The sequence below is a fragment of the Brugia malayi genome (assembly GCF_000002995.4).
Source record: "Brugia malayi strain FR3 genome assembly, contig: Bm_v4_Chr2_contig_001, whole genome shotgun sequence".
In the NCBI taxonomy this organism is placed as follows: domain Eukaryota; kingdom Metazoa; phylum Nematoda; class Chromadorea; order Rhabditida; family Onchocercidae; genus Brugia; species Brugia malayi.
In genome coordinates this window covers 9,027,552-9,047,307 of record NW_025062476.1, presented here as the reverse complement: position 1 = coordinate 9,047,307, position 19,756 = coordinate 9,027,552, and the positions used below count along the sequence as shown (strand labels likewise).

General features: G+C 32.0%; 5 protein-coding genes across 7 annotated transcripts; 2 read left to right on the top strand and 3 right to left on the bottom strand.

The window, feature by feature from the left end:
* Positions 1-330: 330 nt before the first annotated feature.
* Bm8957 (Uncharacterized protein) lies at positions 331-3,308 on the top strand (the record flags this gene model as incomplete). 2 transcript variants are annotated; one of them, XM_043078992.1, is made up of 8 exons in its annotated part: positions 331-459; positions 594-712; positions 1,088-1,219; positions 1,367-1,578; positions 1,713-1,870; positions 2,045-2,138; positions 2,408-2,600; positions 3,095-3,308. In XM_043078992.1, 8 exons carry the CDS (start codon positions 331-333, stop codon positions 3,306-3,308), a joined length of 1,251 nt encoding a protein of 416 aa, XP_042934926.1. The 2 variants fall into 2 exon arrangements, with proteins under 2 accessions (XP_042934926.1, XP_042934927.1); XM_043078993.1 differs by lacking the exon at positions 1,088-1,219.
* Positions 3,309-4,028: 720 nt separating this feature from the next.
* Bm4092 (Uncharacterized protein) lies at positions 4,029-6,957 on the bottom strand (the record flags this gene model as incomplete). The annotated part of the gene is made up of 8 exons (XM_001900109.2): positions 4,029-4,070; positions 4,297-4,426; positions 4,714-4,892; positions 5,120-5,202; positions 5,389-5,542; positions 5,749-5,844; positions 6,209-6,346; positions 6,775-6,957. 8 exons carry the CDS (start codon positions 6,955-6,957, stop codon positions 4,029-4,031), a joined length of 1,005 nt encoding a protein of 334 aa, XP_001900144.1.
* A 744-nt stretch (positions 6,958-7,701) lies between these two features.
* Positions 7,702-9,658, top strand: Bm5394 (Uncharacterized protein; the record flags this gene model as incomplete). 2 transcript variants are annotated; one of them, XM_043078991.1, is made up of 6 exons in its annotated part: positions 7,702-7,776; positions 7,926-8,036; positions 8,160-8,279; positions 8,533-8,759; positions 9,035-9,212; positions 9,410-9,658. In XM_043078991.1, 6 exons carry the CDS (start codon positions 7,702-7,704, stop codon positions 9,656-9,658), a joined length of 960 nt encoding a protein of 319 aa, XP_042934925.1. The 2 variants fall into 2 exon arrangements, with proteins under 2 accessions (XP_042934925.1, XP_001900145.2); XM_001900110.2 differs by having other exon boundaries at positions 8,130-8,279.
* Positions 9,659-11,006: 1,348 nt separating this feature from the next.
* On the bottom strand, positions 11,007-14,976 carry Bm8958 (Uncharacterized protein; the record flags this gene model as incomplete). The annotated part of the gene is made up of 10 exons (XM_043078990.1): positions 11,007-11,162; positions 11,460-11,600; positions 11,878-12,068; positions 12,398-12,611; positions 12,848-12,982; positions 13,152-13,355; positions 13,604-13,777; positions 14,107-14,241; positions 14,370-14,549; positions 14,818-14,976. 10 exons carry the CDS (start codon positions 14,974-14,976, stop codon positions 11,007-11,009), a joined length of 1,689 nt encoding a protein of 562 aa, XP_042934924.1.
* Positions 14,977-17,219: 2,243 nt separating this feature from the next.
* On the bottom strand, positions 17,220-19,587 carry Bm4313 (Uncharacterized protein; the record flags this gene model as incomplete). The annotated part of the gene is made up of 5 exons (XM_001900112.1): positions 17,220-17,401; positions 18,060-18,168; positions 18,800-18,895; positions 19,043-19,231; positions 19,558-19,587. The coding sequence occupies 5 exons, from the start codon at positions 19,585-19,587 to the stop codon at positions 17,220-17,222; spliced, it is 606 nt and encodes a 201-aa protein (XP_001900147.1).
* Between the last annotated feature and the right edge of the window lie 169 nt (positions 19,588-19,756).

Sequence of the window (19,756 nt, the reverse complement as noted above, 5' to 3'; positions counted from 1 at the left end):
AGAAATTCTTCACATAATCTTTGTGTAGTATTGCAGTTGTGTCATTCATTGTCTCTTTTTCTTCCACTCCTCTTGTGACATTCCAACTGCTTTTCAAAACAGCGATTTCGTAGCATTAGTTGTGGTAAAGAGAGAAACTTCTTTCAAACTTTCAACTGATAAACAGTTCACAACGATCACTGAGTAAATATTTCGTTAATTTGCTATTTTGTGCGGGATTTCAAATTCGAATTGTGCGACTCAATTCCGCAGCATAGCATCCATTTATTCATAAAAGCAAAAAAGATTTTGACAAAAACCTTCGGAATTAACTAACAAATTGCTGGAACAATGTTGCATTTCCTGACTGCACTAATTTGTTTCTACGGATTCATTAAAGAATTTAAAATTGGTGAACCATTTATTTATTTATATCAAAGTGAAGTGTTGAACTTGACACGCGAACAACTTACAAATGAGGTTCGTATTGTATCTCAAATCTTGTGAATAATGTTTCTAAATATCTTTTAATAAAAGATTTTAAACTTTCCACACAGCTTTCATAAAATAGCACTACAGTGCTTTAGTACTGCTAGCATGCTTCTCAATTTCAGGTTTATCCATTTGCCGCTTACAGTTATTTGTTATCACTGATACCAGTACTTTTGTTAACTGATCTAACACTTTACAAACCAACGATGTTACTAGAAGTTGTCGCACAAACCATTTATCGGTATGTTTCATTCATCGTTTTCCGAACTTTCCATGCATGTGAACATATGGCTCTCTTTTTCGTTTTCTCGCTATTTTAAACTCCTAACGTAAGCATTTTAATAAATTTTAGTCTAATTCAAGTTTAACAGTAATTTTCAAGCATCATACTTTTAGTAAACTTCTCTGATTTTCATATTGAGGGACTTAATCCAAGTTTTAGCGGGTTGCTCTCCTAAACTGTGAATTTTGTAGTCAAATTAATTAATTGTTTGGTGGTCACAAATTTATTCTTTGTATAAACTTCTCGGAACAAATTATTTAAATTAAAATTTTGTTTTTTACGATTTACCCGGATCATTCATTTTAATTTCCCGACTCTGAGAAATATTTTGAGAGGTATATTGGTGTTCTGCCCGATGGTTTGGGCGCAAAAACTGGGGATTATGGTTTTCGGAACAGCATCTGCTTCCGAAATAGCTTTCTTCTCCTATATTTACTCAAAATCAGAAAAGGATCAGTATCAAAAGTAATTATTACGATTGTTTATAAGTGATCAGTGATTTATACTGAATTATAATCAATGATTAAAGGATGACCTTTCGCTAACATTTTTATTTTGTTTGTATTTCTAAGTGTTTTGATTGTTTTGGTCCTCAAGGCCTAGATATCATAGATTAACAAGTTATTCGAGAGCAGCAGTGATGTCTGGACGCATGATAAGTTATCTTCTGGCTCAGACAATTATTCTTACGGGGATTGGAAGTTATCAATTTTTGCAAAGTATAGGTTTTGGAATCCCATGCTTTGTTGTCATTCTTGCTGCATTTCTACCGAATGTGAAATGGAAGCAAGTGATTGTCAGGCTCTCCAACTCGAATAGCAAAGGTAATTAATTAGTCATGAAGAATTCAAATGCTATGAACTCAATTTGCGGCAAATCAAAGTTTCACTATTCTCTTATTTTTCATGCATTTTTTTTTTTTTTGACACTGATTTATAAAGAATCAGTGTCCTTTCAGAAACGGCCGCCGAACAATCCGGTTTACCACAGACGTATAGTGCATATGTACAATACCAGTTATGCTTAATGCGTCATAATATAACTCATATATATCAGATTGCTGCCATCCGAAAGTGGTCCATATGGTGGGCACTAACAACATGCATGTCACTTCAGGTATTCATTGAGTATATCCATCGCAGATACTTGAGAAAGTGAATTTCCTTCATTACTACCATACCAATGACACCAAACATCTTTCGAGAGTGTCACTGATTTCGCTATTTACATCTCGAGAAACACTGCAAAAATGAAATATTCTCAAATCAGTATGTAATTTATAACATGAAGGTTGCTCAATATGCTCAATCACTTTGGGGTGAAGTACAACGTGGTGACACGAATTCATTAAATGGTTTCGCGGAAGCTATGTATACTGCCACAGGTAGTTATATGCTTATTTTTAGAATTTTAATTGTTAGACTAAATCAAAGAAAGCCACAAAACACATGTATGATAGGATATTTGGAAGTAACTTCTAGTAATTACAGCGGATGGGTTGGATAAATGCAATTTCAATACAGGATAGGCAACTTCAAACACTTAACCAGTTTGTATGTTTGTCGTTTCTTCAGAATTAAACTTTCTAAAAAGATCAACAGTTAGAATCAGGCGATATATTTAATAATATGGCATAATCCTGATAACTTTCAGCTGCCATATCGATTTTAATATTGGGTTTAGCTAAAATAAATTGGGATAAATGGGGTGAACTGATGCTGGCTACGATTTCTTTGATTGATACGTTAATATTAATTGTATATTCAAGAGCACAATCCATATGGATTATGTATGTTTGTTATATTGGCTATCGAAGTTTGTATCAAGTGATGATTACCATTGCGCAGTGAGTTAACTAATTTCGTTTTAAAATCCAAAAGAGCTGCTTTTAACAATTGACTTTTTCATACAAATGTCTATCTCTTCTTATTAGAATCTATTACAGAATCTGCTAAATTATTATCAATCTACTAAAGCTGAGCAAAAAATTTGTGACTTCAATTTAGCTTAGGAGTTCCGCATATCTAAAAATAATTCATGTCTTTGCTTTACGAATTCATGCTAAGTTTGAGAGAAATGTGGAATACTTTCTATTAAATATAAGATTCTGAGAAATGCAAACTATTACAGCAATTATAAGGAAGCAACAATCAGCACCACTTACTGCTCCCATTATGGCTGATATGTAGTACAGCATCACCTATTTAGTATCCTTGGACCATTAAGAGAAAGAAATGCTTAATTTTGTAAAATTTTACAAAATTTGCCATTTTTCTGAATTGAGAAATTGGATATCCAACGCAAGTTAATCACCGGCATTTTTTCTGGTTATACTTGCAGGTGGAACTTGGCAAGGAAAATGATCGGTGAATCATATGGTTTAGTATTTGGTTTGAATTCGTTCACTGCCCTGTTGCTTCAAACATTACTCACCATCATTGTACCTGATCAACACGGACTTAACATGCCTGTTAGGCAACAAGTAACCAATTTATGTACAGCATTAACTATTGAATTCGAAGTGGAAAAAACTCACTTTCCTTGGAAAACATAAGTTTGCCTTTTGGTGCCTTGATTTTGTAATTCAATCAACAATCAAGTTTGCTCACTTAACCACTGCTTACGAATTCAAACCGTCTGAAACCGTGTCAGCTCTTAGCACTTCAGAAATTATACTTCCAATAAAATTTTTATACCTCATACCATAAAAGCGTAATCAGCAGTTTGAGCAGTACACTGTAATAAGTTTAATTCTAGTTTCTGGTATACGCCGGATGTCATGCGTTCATTGGAACAATCTTTCTAATCTCATTATGCAATTCACTTATCGGATGCTGCAGGTCAAAGCCAAATATCCTTGCAAATTAAACAATCGGCCACTGCAGCAACATGGATAAGATGGTGCATAAATAACTTGAATTATTTGTTAGTGAAACTTAATAACTATCACTTGATACAAGCGAGGAATAAGTCTTGATAAGAAAGAGAAAAGGTCGCTTCCAAAGGAAAGGAAATAATTCATATGGTTTTAAAGCATAGAGAATTTCAAATGGTCGTACTGCTTATCTTGTGTAATCTTTTTGGACGCTCGCAGAACATCAAGCTTAAACCTAATCATTCACTGTGAATTTCCTTATTAATAATTAGTGATCCAACAGTTCACAGTATACAATACAATATGACCTTCTAAGGAAAATATATATAAACAAAACGTGGAGAATCTTACAATTTATTTATCAAAAAATATAACTGAATTGAGGCATTATCAAATTTGTCATAAAAAAAATCGCCTTCGACTAGATTCCATTTCATGCCTCTGAAAATAAACCATATGAAAAAATAAAACACTTTTGATTCCAAACAAAGTAATTCATTTCAACATCTTTGCTTCAGTAGCATTGGAATGAAACACAAATAAGAAAAAATCTTCGCTAAAACAGAAAAAAATACATCTTAGTATTAAATATTTGATTAACAAATTATATAATGAAGCAAATATTAAGAACGAAATGATATCCAAAATTAAGTAAAACGAAAAATACCTTTAGGACCCATTCATATTCACCATATCGAGTATCAAATGTTCCTTTCTGCAGCCATTTCAGCCGTAAAGTGAAACGAGGTCCGAGCTCGAGCAATGCCGCCTTTTCACCTTCTCTTTTGAACTCGTATCTGTTTATAGTAAAGAAAAGTTAAATATCAATTTTAATAATTTTACATCGTGTATGAAAAATATCTCAAATTTGATTTCAAATTTCGAAATAAAAACAACCGTCAAAAGGAAGATGTTCAGGAAGGAACGTGAGAATGATTCCCAAGAAAAGGAAAAATCGCAACAAAGAGAACTTTAAGTTGATTAGGAAAAGCAAAAGTTAAATTTTGTCAGTTCCGAGAAGTAAAGAAAGTTATCAATGAAATAATCTGAAAATTAAATTCGCTAACAGTTGGTAATGCAAAACCTGTGATGTCTAAAAAATATGTAGTCACGTTGGTTGTGAAAAGTAACCACTCGTCGCCCAGAATACATAGGTTTTTGTGGAAAAAGACAAGCAAACATTCGAGCAATCGTATGACCAAGCCGGGTGTTGAAATTGTTTAATACGATTTCTGGATAATGCACGGTGGATTCGCCTTTTTTCTACAATATTAAAGTTACATTATTCATCAAGTCTTTAGAACCGAAATGTTTCTTTCTCGGCGAACCTTTTACTAGTTAAGATTAAAGAACGTACAGTGAAATGAAATTTTAAAAAACTAAAACTTCATAAACCAAAATAATAAAACCTATTTGTATAATTTGGATATTAACAAAAATCAACAAACGAGTAAAATTATTGAGAATATAGCACTTCAATAAATTCTCACCTTAAGATTCTTAGTAAACGTTAAACTATTAATTTTAAAAAACGCAGTTGGACCATCTGGTAAATGACAAAGAACAATACCATCTGGAAATAATGATAATAATTATGTCACAGCACCAAAAAAAAAGTGATGTAAACTTTTGATACTTGCAGTAGTGAAAAAAATTCAAGCACTACAGCTGAACTGGCATATCTTTACACAAATTGTTTCATTCATCTTATGTAAAGGAATTACAATAAATTATTTGACAAAGAAGAGACAAAAATTACTTGGTATCTTCCGATCTTCGTGCACTACAATCAAATCAGTATATTCCTTGGATTTTGCTTGTTTCACCACTTTTTTCAAAGGGATTCCTTTACGGGTAAATATATCAGCATTAGGAATGCATTTTTGTAATTCGTAGCAAAACTTGAATGTGTTCTTAAAAAAATAGAAAAATCAACAGAAAGATAAGAAATTGTTCTCAACATCCGTAAACTGGAATACTAATTCTAAGCTTCTATAGTCAGCATATTATGGTACTTCAGTTGTAGAACTCAATAGCATATGCAGTGTGTTGCGTCATGCAAATTGAAAAATACGCACCACTCTAAATAGATAAAATGTTCTACAAGACAAGAACTAACCACTTTAGCATATGGTGACGTGGTTATCAGGATTTTCGGTGGTATTTCGTCGTTGAAGTATGTGCTCATTTCATCATTTGCTTCATCATGCTGAACCTGAAAGACAATGACACTGTATACTTCTTGGTCCTTAAACTTTGCACATATTTAATTATTTTCTTCAGTCAAAAAATTCTCAAACATTACTTCTTAACAACTAAAACATTATCACTTATTAGTCATTAAAGGAAATTCCAAAAGATCTACCAGATTAAATGAACGACACTGATTAACCATGCGTTTCAAATTTCAATTAATAAAGTCCAACCAATGAATGAAGAAAAAAGATTAACCAAAAAATATGTATGATTATCTTCATACATATTATACTTGCTAAAAAACAAGTCTTTTGCTCAACTCTATGATTAACATTATAGAAATGGTATTAAAACCTGCATATATAAAAAAACTCTGAACAAACTTCTTGGTCGTCATCTTCTATCACAGTAATATCAAATTCACGAGTACTTTCAATTGTTCGAGGCTTTTCCTTCGGTATTTTTTCTTCGCCAAGTTTTTCGCGTAATTTCAAACGCAATTTTTGTCGCTCACGCTTTGCCTAAATTAAATTTTTACAAAAAAAGAGAGCGATACCGACCAACAATGCTTAGATAGTTTTGTGTTAAGAACAAAACAATCAATTCATAGAAAAAAAAAATTAATATATAGATACCTCCTGACAGAAATGTCGACAAATGAAAGAAGAAACAGGTAAGATCGCAGAAATAAAAGTTGACAAAACCTCACACAATAAAGAAAATTTAGTAATCTTTATAAAATGTTCAATTCAAAAAAAAAAAAAAAAAACTTTTCGAATCACTTCACAAGATTAAAGCTCGTTACAAAAAAAAGCAAGTGCTTGTGTCTTTGATCTCTTCATTCCAAAAGATATTCACAATGAAATCTTGTGAGTGGCATATGCATATTCGACATCACCTTATTTCTTCATACGAATCACCAGTTTTGTATCGTTGAGAAATAACTTACAGAAGCTTTTTCCAAACGCAATTTCTTGCCACGTTCATTTTTTGCTGAATTGCGAATTGTCTTATACAAACGCTCCAAATTCTGCTCTGCAGATTTGGCCGATGATGTGATAGATGCCACTGATGCTTTATTAATTTCTCGACCGCCTTCTCCCTTCAGCGCTTCTTTGGATGAACGCTTCATAACTTGAAATTTAATTAGAAACATTAGCAAACAAGAAATGCTTGTAAAAAAAAAGAAGCTAGAAAAAAAAGTTGAGGTATATACCAATTAGGTTCAAAGAAATAATCGAAGATGAAAGTGAGCAATGATATGGGGAATAGCTGTCAACTTCTGCTTGTCACTTAAAGAATGTCACTTGCCAAATAATCTTTTTTTCTTTCTTTAAAGCGGAATATGTAAAGCATGAACACAGTCCAGCCTCCTCCTCCTTCTACAATTCTGTGAAACCATAGCGATAAACATCAAGCGCCATAGCTAACCGTAAAATACCAACTGGCTATTTGAGCTGAATGATTCAAACCATCCAAGTGATTCAATGAAAATTGCTGTTCCGGGCGTAATTCATACTATCAACTTCGCTAGATAGGGGAGATTTCACATGGGCTTTTATATACGCATTTGACATTAAAAGTTGCATTTTTCATTTTTGCACTTATTTTAAGCAACAAATACATTGTAGAAAATATTCAAATTCGTTCTATTCAAATTTTTCTTGTTAGTATAAAAGAAAATATTTCAAAAGTTTCATTCATTAATATTCTTAGTACTTTGAAAATGTCCACACATAGTGTCCACAACGAAATTTCTTTGTAAAAGGCGCAAGTTCTTCAAATTAGATTTGGTATGCGTCGTTTTCTGAAAGTGAACTTCCAGAGATATTAGCTGCCTGATTGTTTTCTAACAGTGATGTCTGTCTTCCAGGAAATGGCTGAAAAAAAACTCAGCGAAAAATTACCACAGCCTGGTGAATTTATTATCACTAAAAAAGCAGAATATGAGGTGACAGCTGAAATTTGCCCATGCAAACATCGGATACTTCAAAATTATATACTCTGTGATAAATTGTTCCGCAACCATATTTAACTAACAAAATTAATTTCTTTTCATTCTTAATCTTTGCAAGAAAGTAAAGTAGTTTGCTGGTTCAGTCAATAAAATTGTTGGGCAAAGGCGGCTTTGGAGCAGTATATGAAGTAAAACGCATATCGGATTCTGCTGCTTTTGCAATGAAATGTGAATTAATGGATGTTAGAAAACGAGTAATATTTTCTAATACATTTAAATTAAACTATTTTATTAAATAACTGCTTAAAAACTTCTGGCAATTAGGAGGCAAGTCATTAAATTTTAAGGTAATAAATGAAGCAGTGAGATTTCCACAGGTATTATTAATGGACTGTACAGTTTTGCGTGGTGCTCAGTCACTTGGAAGCAAACATTTTTGCGAGATTGTCGATCGTGGAAAGCAACCTGAACGTTTCAGATTTATCATCATGAAACTGGTAGATTTCATTTGCAGAAACTATCACCTTTTGCGGATTGTCATCTATGTTATGGCAACTTGATAAACATTGGTCATGCTACTGAATGAACAAAACTGTAAATTAATTTCGACAAATTTAAGCATAATCTATTTTACTATAATTCGAGGAAGTTCTAAACCCAACTTTTTTATATATGATGTTTTAGCTTAAAAACTAAGTTTACTTCAAAATTTGAAAAAGTTTTAGGTCTTTTTATGAATAAAATTTTCAGGTTGGTCGAAATTTATGGGATTTAAGGGTGGAACGGCCAGAACAACGTTTCACATTAAATACAGCATTAAAAGCAGCCGAACAATGTTTGGAATCAATTGAGCACTTGCATACCGTTGGATTTTTACATCGAGACATTAAACCGGGCAATTTTGCGATCGGACGACCGGAAGCCAACGAACATCATACCATTTTTATGCTTGACTTCGGGTTATGCAGGCAATTCAGGTAATGTCTTGGAGAGGGTTGAAAATAAGTACTATTCTGAGTTTTCAGGATTATTATTTCTTCTTTTGTGCCCACTTGAATGCCTGTAAGCCAATGAATAAAATGAAATAGTTATATGGTTGTCAGTCCTTGCAAGAATCTAAAAGCATATATGTGCGACCATCGGATATACTATATTCAGTAATTGAGTAACCTTGATTTAATTGTAATAATGATCCTACCTAATAAGATAAAATGAATAACTTCCAGTTTTCACTTTTAATCAAAAATTACAGCTCTGGAAATAAAGATTTACGGTTGCCTCGTGCTTCCGCTCCTTTTCGTGGTACTACTCGTTATGCTTCAATTGCCGCACTGCGACAAATGGAGCAGTCACGAAAAGATGACGTCGAATCATGGCTTTATATTACAGTTGAATGGACTGCTGGTTCTTTGCCGTGGAGGAAACTAAAGGTTTGAGATTTAAATCAAAATGGCGATCCATCCTTTGAAGTGAAATTTTTAAGAAGCTGCGGAAGGAAAGAAGAGTGAATGGCATTCAAATTAACAAATTATTATTGGCGACTACCATGGTCAGAGATATGATATTAACACAAATGTAAATGAACATTTCAGGTAAAACTTGATCAACCTGACAGTCCTAATTCTAGGGGCCTGATAAAGAAGAGGTGCTGCAGTGGAAAGAAGAGGTACGTGAAGGTGAAGCAATGGATGATTTTTTTAAACAGTGTCCCAGACGAGAATTTTCAACAATAATGAAATATATTGATTCACTGGAATACGAAAGTATACCGGATTATGATCATATTTATTACTGTATACAACATGCTGCTAAGGTATCAATTCGCTTAGCTTTTGATTTAAATGAATACAAATATGAGAAAATCGAGTTAGCTTGATTTGAATTATAGCTTACCATTGGAAGTTTATTGCTTTTTTTGATTCCTTCTATTAATTGTTATTGCTTTGATTCCTTCTATTAATTGAAAAGAATTTACATCTAAGTAACTAATGAGTATTTTTCTATCGTTTCGGCAAATCACATAGCAGTAGATGATCCACTTGATTGGGACCCAGAGCACAAGTATCATGGGCCAATTATAAATCTTAACGAAAGGCAAAGTAAACAAATGAAGGATCGACGACGTCTGGTTACGGCAAGAACACAACATTCTAGTTAATTTTGCATCTTAGTTGTGGATTAAGCATGAATTATTGCTAAACATTTTCTCAGAATATCTTCTTCTGCATAAAAATTTTTATTAAAGTCCAAAATTTTCAAATAAAAACTTTAACTTCAAAATGAATTCAAATTCCATCTGAAATTCTATTTAACGTGCTAAGTAATAAATACGGAATTTCGTTACAGTCAATCTGTTTAAAGCTTTCAACTGACTTTCGCTGCAAGTAGACGACCATTTCTAACGTTCTTTCTTCATTTAATGCGAGTATTCCGGATGTGTTGAATGATAAAAACTGACTGTAATTTAAATTTATAATTTAATTCCAGTAATTAGTTGCACAGGAGAAAAAACGCTTAAATTGCGCTTGTCGTTCTAAGAAAAATGAGAGCTTATTGTAAACTATCTAAACTTTAAACTTTATTTCCTCCTTTTTTGCTTTGTATTTATATATTTTTAAAGAATGTTACAAAGACCATGAGCATTTATTTATAAGTACACAGATTCACAATTTCAAAAAATGAATTAATATAATCAATCATAAACAATCGAATGAGATCATTAAAAATATATACAAACTCTCAGATATGTTATGCAGTATGCTTCATGGATATTCACTTCAATTCGCTATTTCTTATGCTTGTTTTTTGATGAGCAAAAATTAATTATAATTTTAGCATAGTACATCACTTTTCTGCACATATTTGAGAAACAAATGCAAATTACATATTTTAATTAGTGATAGGTAGAAATTTAGGAAGTGCTTGACTACTACTCAGCATCTATCTTCATAAGCATGATTAGTCAGAAAATTTTTATCGATGAGCTGATTATTAAATAGCTGTACAGTGCTAAAAAATAAAAATAGTATTGTGAGTTTTCGGTTCCAAGGGTTCTGATAATTGTTTAAGATGTTCTTGATTTAAATTATTTGTGACACAAAATGAGATGCATTAATATGACATTGTGATACTGCTTAGTATGATAAGCACTAGTGATTGTTTACCAGCGAATGGAACTCATTCACAATACAGATCTCTTAGCATATTCATGCAACTTAGCCAACTTAGCTAAACAAACCGAACTGATAATACAATTCCGGATTCCACTGTAAGCCAGTAGCAATCACAAGTGTACCATTCCGGAAAGTTGCTGTACAATATATTGCTTTATATAGTGTACTTTTTGTTCTTGCTAGTGAGCACTGTTGCGTTAATAATTTCTAAAAAATAATAAGCATCGTACCCTAATGTAAAAATCTGAATTTAATGAAAATTAAAAGGTGACAAAAAAGGAGAAGTGTGAAGTAAGAAGATACAAAAGTTCAAGATGTCAATTTTTTATTGAAAATTTTCATGGCATAATCTGTGGTGGCAGATAATATAATATCGAAGTGTCGTAAGACTAATTTTTAATTTCTGTGCACAGTTGTGATGTCTATAAAAAGTTTTTCTCTCCATTCGCAGTATGAAGAATTAGTAAAAGAGTTGTTTTAAAAAATTAAGCATTAAAAACTAACCTCAAAGAATCTTTTTTTTGAAGAAATTAATCGCAGTAGATGTTCATCACAATTCGAGACTAACTCGACATAAGGCGTTACATTGCTTATCATTATGCTAACCACTTGCAGCGATGCATCCATATTTTGCACTGGCTTATACTAAAATAAATCTAATTTTACTTTCTGTATACCTTACTACAGAGTAACTATTGACACTGCAAGATTCTAATTTAGCAAATAATCATAGGCTTCTAGTTTTCATACGTATGCGGACGGGATTTGGTTGACAAATTTTGAGAAATACTTGAAGAAAGCTACATATCATATCTATTCTAATAAGTTGTTGTCACGTGGATCGTGACAAAGTATATGCCCTTAATAAGAAAATAGGCAACCGCATGAGTGTTTAACTATAAAATAAATGATTTACTTATACCGTTGCAGCAAGATGTTCATTCAGGTATTCATTGCTGACATGTATCGTTGCATGCCATTCGAACTCCAATACTTTCACATCCATACTTTCCTCTTTGTAAGTTACGAAACTTGTTAGATGCAAATCAATCAATGCAAAACCATTTCGAACTGATGCAACTAACGGGGAGCTTATTTTGATGACCATACGACCTGAATTTACATCTTTATATTTTACTTCCATTTCCTGTACCAAACAATAAGCCATTGTATGCATCCTCCTCATCTATCTATTTGAGTTAATTTGTAATTGTTTGTTTTAGGACGTACTGCTTAAGCAATAATTTTCAATATAGAATTAATAATTTCTCCCTAATAGATTTCTATTTATTAATAAGTTCATTCGGGAACAATTCGAGATAACAAGTTAATGTATTCATTAACTGTCACCTTTTATACTGATATGATGAGTTTTACAATAAAAAATTTAATTTCTGATAAAGTAATATAAAAAATTGAAGACAAACTACGAAAGAGCGCACCTGAATCGGGAACATATAATTCTGTATCCTGTAACAAGTCGCCCATGCATTTTTCGTCCTCAGAACAATTTAAGCTTAGTAACTTCTGAAATTCTGGATCTGCATGTAATTGCAACGCGGTATCTCCAAACGTTGCGAGCTGCTTCAGGAATATATTTAGTACTGATTCTGAGACATACAAATAAATCATTTCCACTTTATCGTCCGGTGATTTCTAGAAATTTTTGACGAAATTTTTGAAAAAGGAACGAAAAGCAAGAAAAAGCGATGTGACTAGATAATGCGCGGAGAATTATTGCCAAAGGTCGAAGTAGCAGATTAAATCAGCTGGAAAACTGAATATATCGATGCAACAACTTCAATTAAACTTCTAATATCAAACTTGGCAGATAAATTCTTTCTTCCGAAGGAAAAAAACTTGATTCTTCGAAGTTTGCGAAGTGAACAAACCATCAGATACGCTTCCCTTTCCAATTTCTTGATTGCGGGAGTACCAAGAAGTGGAAAATCGAAATAGTCTTCAGTCAGGGAAATATCATTGCTTATTGTAGTATCAATAAGGAGACGTGTAACTGTATCATTAATCTGAAAAAAAGATTCGTGAAATTCTAACATTACAAGGAAATCTTCTGGATGAAATAATTTTCTTAAATGAAGTGGATAGTGAAATATTTTCAAAATAAATCAAGTAAACAGTAAGATATTCAGAATTCATTTAAGATTTAAAATATACATATATCACTTACTCACTTACTTTAATTTCAACAACCGGTGAGCGTATTAACTTATTCAAGCGTTCTTCAAATTGATTTGTGAACGCTTCTAGAGCTTCACAGATAACAACAGATACGGTTTCATCTAATTCTACTCGTAAGCCTTGATCAACCAATTCGTGTAATTTCGGTGTCAGTTTAATGTCAATTGATCTTACTTCTGCACCACAAACTATGTCCTCCAGCTAAATATTTAAATATGTAATGCATTCGAAAAATTGATGAACAAAACTTGATTAGTTGACCTTTTCAAATCATTACAGTTAAAAGTCATGCATAATTTAGTATTGGTAAGTTCCCTTCCGGTTCAAACTTAATGGACCAAGTTTTCTTATTATTCTAAGACAGGTCTTTCCATATATATTATTACAGATCCAAACGTCAGAAAACTAGACTAATTTCTATTCTTTTGGTTATTTCCAAATATACTTACCAATAACTTTCCAGCAAATGTTGTAGCAATTTTAAGTCTTAAATTAATTACGAAGTTGCTCATATTTGCTTCCAAATATCCTTCACGAATGGTTCGATATACTGCTCGATAAGAACTTGACAGTTGCGCTGATCCTCCATGTAATATTACCTCCAAGGTATTATTGCACTGCACCTAAATTAATACTGAAAACCTTATAAGACAAAGCGAATTCTGTGGAAAACTTGAAACTAGTTTCCGAATTTCGTTTCAAATAGTGCAAAAAATATGTTTTTTATTCATGTTAAAACAAATTTTTTAAAAATAAATCAAAATATGTATGATTTGTATTATTAAAACTTCAGGTACGTTATAAGTAAATTAAATTGAAGATCCGGAATTATCTTCTTTCGTTATCATATTCTCATCTCACTATCTCTACCACTTAATATTTTAATTGAAAAGGACTGAAATTATTCATCATGCCTAGCATTCTTTTAATATAACCAAAAATTTGAATAGACCTTGTAACTGAATCCTGGAAGTGTTATATTATGAATTCGTGGCTTAAGGATTGATACGTTTAATTTCATCAAAGTACGTGAAAATTCCGGCAACTCTCTGTTTTCTAGCTTCTTTTGAAACATCTGTTTCAGTTCCTGAAAGGCAACTGTCAAGAATTTGAAATCTTATTTGCTTGATATCACAAGCAAAAGCTGTGATATGAAACATTGCAACAGAACCGTTTTTGATTTATTTGCTTATTAAAAAAAAAAAAAAACCTTACCGCTGCCCAATAATTAATCATTCTTGGTGTTATTCGTATTAACATTCCAACATTCCTTTTCAAATCATCATCAAACTTGATATTGCTTTCATAACCCACTTTTGCAAATAAATTTGTGATATTAGTCGATTGGCTAACTTCTGCATCCTGTTGCTTTTCTTTTTTCTCCTGCATCAGTCCCTGAGAATTTAAATAAATAACTAATACTGTCCCATATTCGATTATATTCATCGGATAGGAAGAATCTTGAAACAAACCAACAGCTTAAAATGCATTTTATCTTTCGCTTGGATACGTCTTTTTGCCACTCTTTTACCAGCACTCTCCGTTTATATATATTGAAAAAATGTTCAGCTCAACAATTACCTCCTTCTAAAGATAACAAAAATTTTGGAAGAGTGTAACAGAGATATGTGTCTATGGCTCGCATAATTTAACTATAACTTACTTCTGGACTAGTTATCTCATAATTTTTTCTAGTTGTAGTGACCAAATCTGGAACATATTCCAAGGTTAATCCAATCGCATAGTTCGGTAGTATCAAAAGTATAAAATAAAGTGTAGAAGATGAACCAATGATGATTCTAAGGTTTGGTAGCAAAGACATCATCGAAAATTATTTTTGCATTTAAAGTCTGAAATAATTTGGGCTACAAAAGCAACTGTAGCATTGGTAATAGTACGGTAGGGTGACGTGAGATTAGAAATGTCATAGAGACGTGTGTCTAGCAAAAGCACTCTAAATCAACACCTTATGCAATTGAACTTTTCGCAGAAGTACCAATGAAGGAAGGGATGAATTTCTTCATAAAGATTTTTAGGGTTTTTTGACACTGAGGTAGCGAAAAGGAGGCGGAGAAGGAAACAATGCCATTTGTATTTCTTTTAACAAAATTAACAATCTTCGCATCTTTTTATCGTCGTTCTTAAAACACCGGAAATGGTTGACAAGTGAAAAAGTGAAGGAACCAAACATGATTTGAGTTTTGGTGAACCACAAACATTTCCTCCCACACCACATATATATATATATTGTTTTCTGTAACCTCTATATATATATATATATATATATAGAGGTTGCAGACAAACATACACTCCAAAAAATAGTTACTTTTTATTAAATCGGTCATTTGTCATCGTCTTAAAGGGTTGACAGAAAACGGTTGCAAAATTTACACAGTTCACTATAAAAAAAGCTCATCAACAGTTCGCGGTAGTTCCCCGGAAGTGGAAATTTTCACGTTTTTTTTTTTCGACTTCGGCAATAAAATAAAATCGGTTTCGATATTTACTTCTGCTGTTTGAAGCACGCACCATTTTTTATCTTTTATAATTAATCACATCCTTATAAAAACGCTTAAAAAGACCACTATGAATTGCATTCTGATAATATCTCCCACTGGGAGTCCCAGTTAAAGGTTAAGTGAGAGAAATAGTCTTTCACTCTTGTTTTAAGCGATATAAATCTTGTTTGATTTACTTTCAATTTGTCTTTCATAAAATAAAAAACAAATAAACAAGGATTAAGCACTGATATGAATGAATCATCCCTTACCATAAACTTTCTTACCTCACATTGCCATTGACATCTATCTTCTAAATTTGCTCACATTTCTTGAATACTTGTGGAAACAAGGATGGTATCCATTTCAGTGTCATTCTATAAGTTGGCTGTCTAATTCATTAGTAATACATGTCTCATTTTTTCTAAATCACTAATTTTCGACAACCAAGTGAGATTAAATCAAGGAAGGAGACGTAATGCAATTTATAAATATTTCCTATTTTTGTTTCAATACTTCAAAATTGAGTTTTCTTCTCAAATAGGCTAAACCTGTTAATGTAGCAGTTTCTCTCAAAGTACAGGGACATTAAAATGAAATGCATAGACAAGGAGAAGCGTGACATTTTTCTAATATCTTCCGGTGCTTTTTCAAGACAGTAACAGTTTTGCCTATTTTATAATAAAATCAAAAGTCAGTACCATTCAAGTTTTCTTTTAATTTAATTTAATTTGCATGCTCAGTGATTGTTGACCTTTAGCTCAAAGATCAATGCGGAAAATTTCGGGAAATAAAGACTCTTCCTTTGTTTTTACCATTAGTCAGGTTGCGACTTTTTTCTTTTTGAAATAAAATTAGGAAAATTTGAGCATATTAACGGCAATACTTTTGAATTTAATGGTTTGTAATAAGTTATTACAAGAAATAATTAAATATAAGTTCCGAAAAATTTCTTAAAACATGAAAATTTTCAGAAAGGCAATAACTTTTGTGTGAAGATTTTCAGGATCTGAAATTAATGTCATTCTAGTTTTTTATAAAGTGCCAAGAACTTTATTCCAGTTATTTAAACTTGAAAAGTTTTCCAAAATATGAAAAATTTGCAATTTACCTCAAGAAAAGAAACTTCTGACAAAAGTGAAGTGAAGTACGGTTAATAGATTCCTTAATTTAGGCGAGAGCAAGACAAAAGCAAATGATCCTTGAAATTGCATTTGAGACATAAATCAAATAATATTCACATTCTTTTGTTTGTTGTCAGTAAATCATTGATCGTATTAATTGCAACTGTATCGGCTGCTTCTTTTCAAGTTTTTTAGGTCTTCAAAAAAAAAAAAAATTCTTTTAAAATGCGCTTAAATTAAAGCTATCCTATACTTGAAAGTCTATATTTCTGTGTTTCAAAATCAATGCTCAATCATAGATTTGAATTCCTCTACTATAAACGGTAATCTTAATAACTTTAAGAATGATAAATACATATGTTGAAATGTATGTAAATAAAGCAACATGGAAGAAATTAGTATAAGTGAGAAAAAACAAAAATTCGATAACGTAGTACAGCAAATTAAAAATGTCGTGAAGATCGTAGCAGTGAGTTCTGCGCCATCATGTCATGCCAAAAACAGTTTTTGATACTCTCAAAACGATCATAGCAAATCAAATAGCTATAGTCCAGTTGTGTGACGTTGCCTGGACGTTGGTCACAGAATATCAAGCACTTATCACCGGCCAATGTTGTTCCGACCCCTTCAATTAAATGAATTATAATTGACAAAACTTAATGATTTATGCCGCAAATATGATTAAAGATTGCTAAAATTAGTAGCTCAAGAGAATATGAAAAAAGCACACACCACTTTTCCAGCAAAAAAAGAGGAAAAGCAAGTACGAAGACAAATTTAAGTCAATTGAATTTAATTTTAAAATTCACAGGAATAGCTAAAATTCTGATCCACTGTACATCATATTAAGAAGAACACCATGTTCTATAAGCAGTCATTTTAGAGACAGTAAAAAGTGATTTTGATTAAGAGTACTTCATCTGCAAGACATGGAATGAAAATAAACTTCTCTGATATATATTTTACCATATGACACTTCAAATTATTATAAATTATTCATCAAACCATATAATTTTCACTGACAAAGAAAAAAAAATAAACGAATCAGAAAGTAACTAATTTATTCTCCAAGACGTTAAGTAGAAAAAAATTTTCTAATTCAATTGATTTTTGTTTTTTTTTGTAATGAGAAAATTTTTGATTACCATATTTTTCTGTTATCCTAACTATGCGATATCAATTGGATGCTGTTGGCGAATAAGATATTAAATTTAATTAAATACATTGAAATAATTGATGTTATCAAAAGATAAAACTAAACTTTAAATGCAACAAAGGATTACCATTTCGAGCACAGCACTGACGGTGATCGCGTCCTTGTGCAGCACAGAATTGTATTTCTGCAGCAGCCGAGACTGGACAAGGATCGCGATTAAAATACATGTTTACCAACTGAAATATAAATAATTATCAGTGAGAAAGAAATAAATCCATTAAGTTGAATGTTCTCTCAAGATTTGCTTACAAACCCGAAAAATTTATTGGAAAACTGCAAAGCAATGAAAAGAATTTCTTTGTTAAAGATTTAGAATTTAATTAGAATAATTAAATTCAGTGATAATTAACTTAAACTACTTCACTAAAAGAACACATGTTGTGCATTAGGAAGCATTGCACCCATCCTTTTTAATATGATTCCTCCAGGTAAATCTACACCTGTGTAATTTTCAAGAATAAACGAAAGATGAAATAAGTATTTAACCCAAAGTTATATATCTTTTATTTGAATCATTCTTCAAACACTTCAATAGAATCTCTTATTTAGTGTTTATTAGTTTTCAAAAAAAAAAAAGAAATGTTCATATTTGACACTTCTATTTGACAAATAATGTATCGGCTTTGTAATAACCCGCTTCACTGAGAACAAATATGCGAATCAAAGTTAGAAGAGATACTTGAACAAAGAAGACTGCAACATAATTCTGCCTAATTCCGTTGAATTCCGTTGACCTATTCTAAACTTTGCATTCCTAATCCTTGACAAGTTATTAGACTTCTAACATATTTTTATTTTATAAGGTACCGCATCTTTGGTGTAATCTTGAATTGAGCACTTTTGCAAGCAAGCTTTTGGGAGTCCTCTTCTTTCACAGCACTCCATGAACAGCTGGTCGGGACTCTGTAATTTATAACTTTAAAAGTTACATCAGTTTCCTTTGCTAGTAATTTTGGCTTTTTATCTGTTCTTATTTTCTTAATAGATTTAAATATTTAAAATAATAAGTCTTAAACTCATTTCAAAAACTTTACACTTTTCTAAGCTTACTTTTGAATCCTCACTCTCTATATCTGGTTGGAAAAGGTTTGCGCCACGAGCTCGTGCTCGCAACTGTGTACAACCGTATGGACCGCAGTGATATCCCGGGCCACAGGCTGGTTGACATGTTGATTGTGGTTGCTGAATCTGAGAATGACAAGTGCCAAAACCGGGACCACACACACCATTTGCAAGACACTGCAAATACAAATGTTGTTTTATAACACTTCTTATAGGAACTTTTTTCTGTGTACTCTAACTTAGGTAAAGGTGACTTTCTTCTTGTAACCGTATGGAATTGTTTTTGGAACGAAATGAGAATCCGGAAAGAATTAGGATAATTTCAGAAAACGAAATAATTAGAGGCTTTTTCCAACTTTAACATATATTTTGCGATAAATGAAACATGAAAGGAGCCTCGAAATAATATTTTTGCTAGTTATTTGTTTAAGTTAAATGCTTGAAAAAATTATGTCAAGTAAGTTTTGATAATTATTTAAAAAATTTTTGAAAAAAAAGTTTACCGAAATTGCGACAGGTATAAGTGGACTCATGACGCAAAAAAGTGGTAATATATTGAAGGACATTGTCCGTATTTGCAACTATTCTGGTGACAGTGAGGGTTTTCTATTGGAAAGATTCGAGAAGGAAAACTGGACAGATAGCTAGTCGAAAAGGCAGGCCGTCAATTTATATGCGATTTTCAACAATCTTTCCCATATC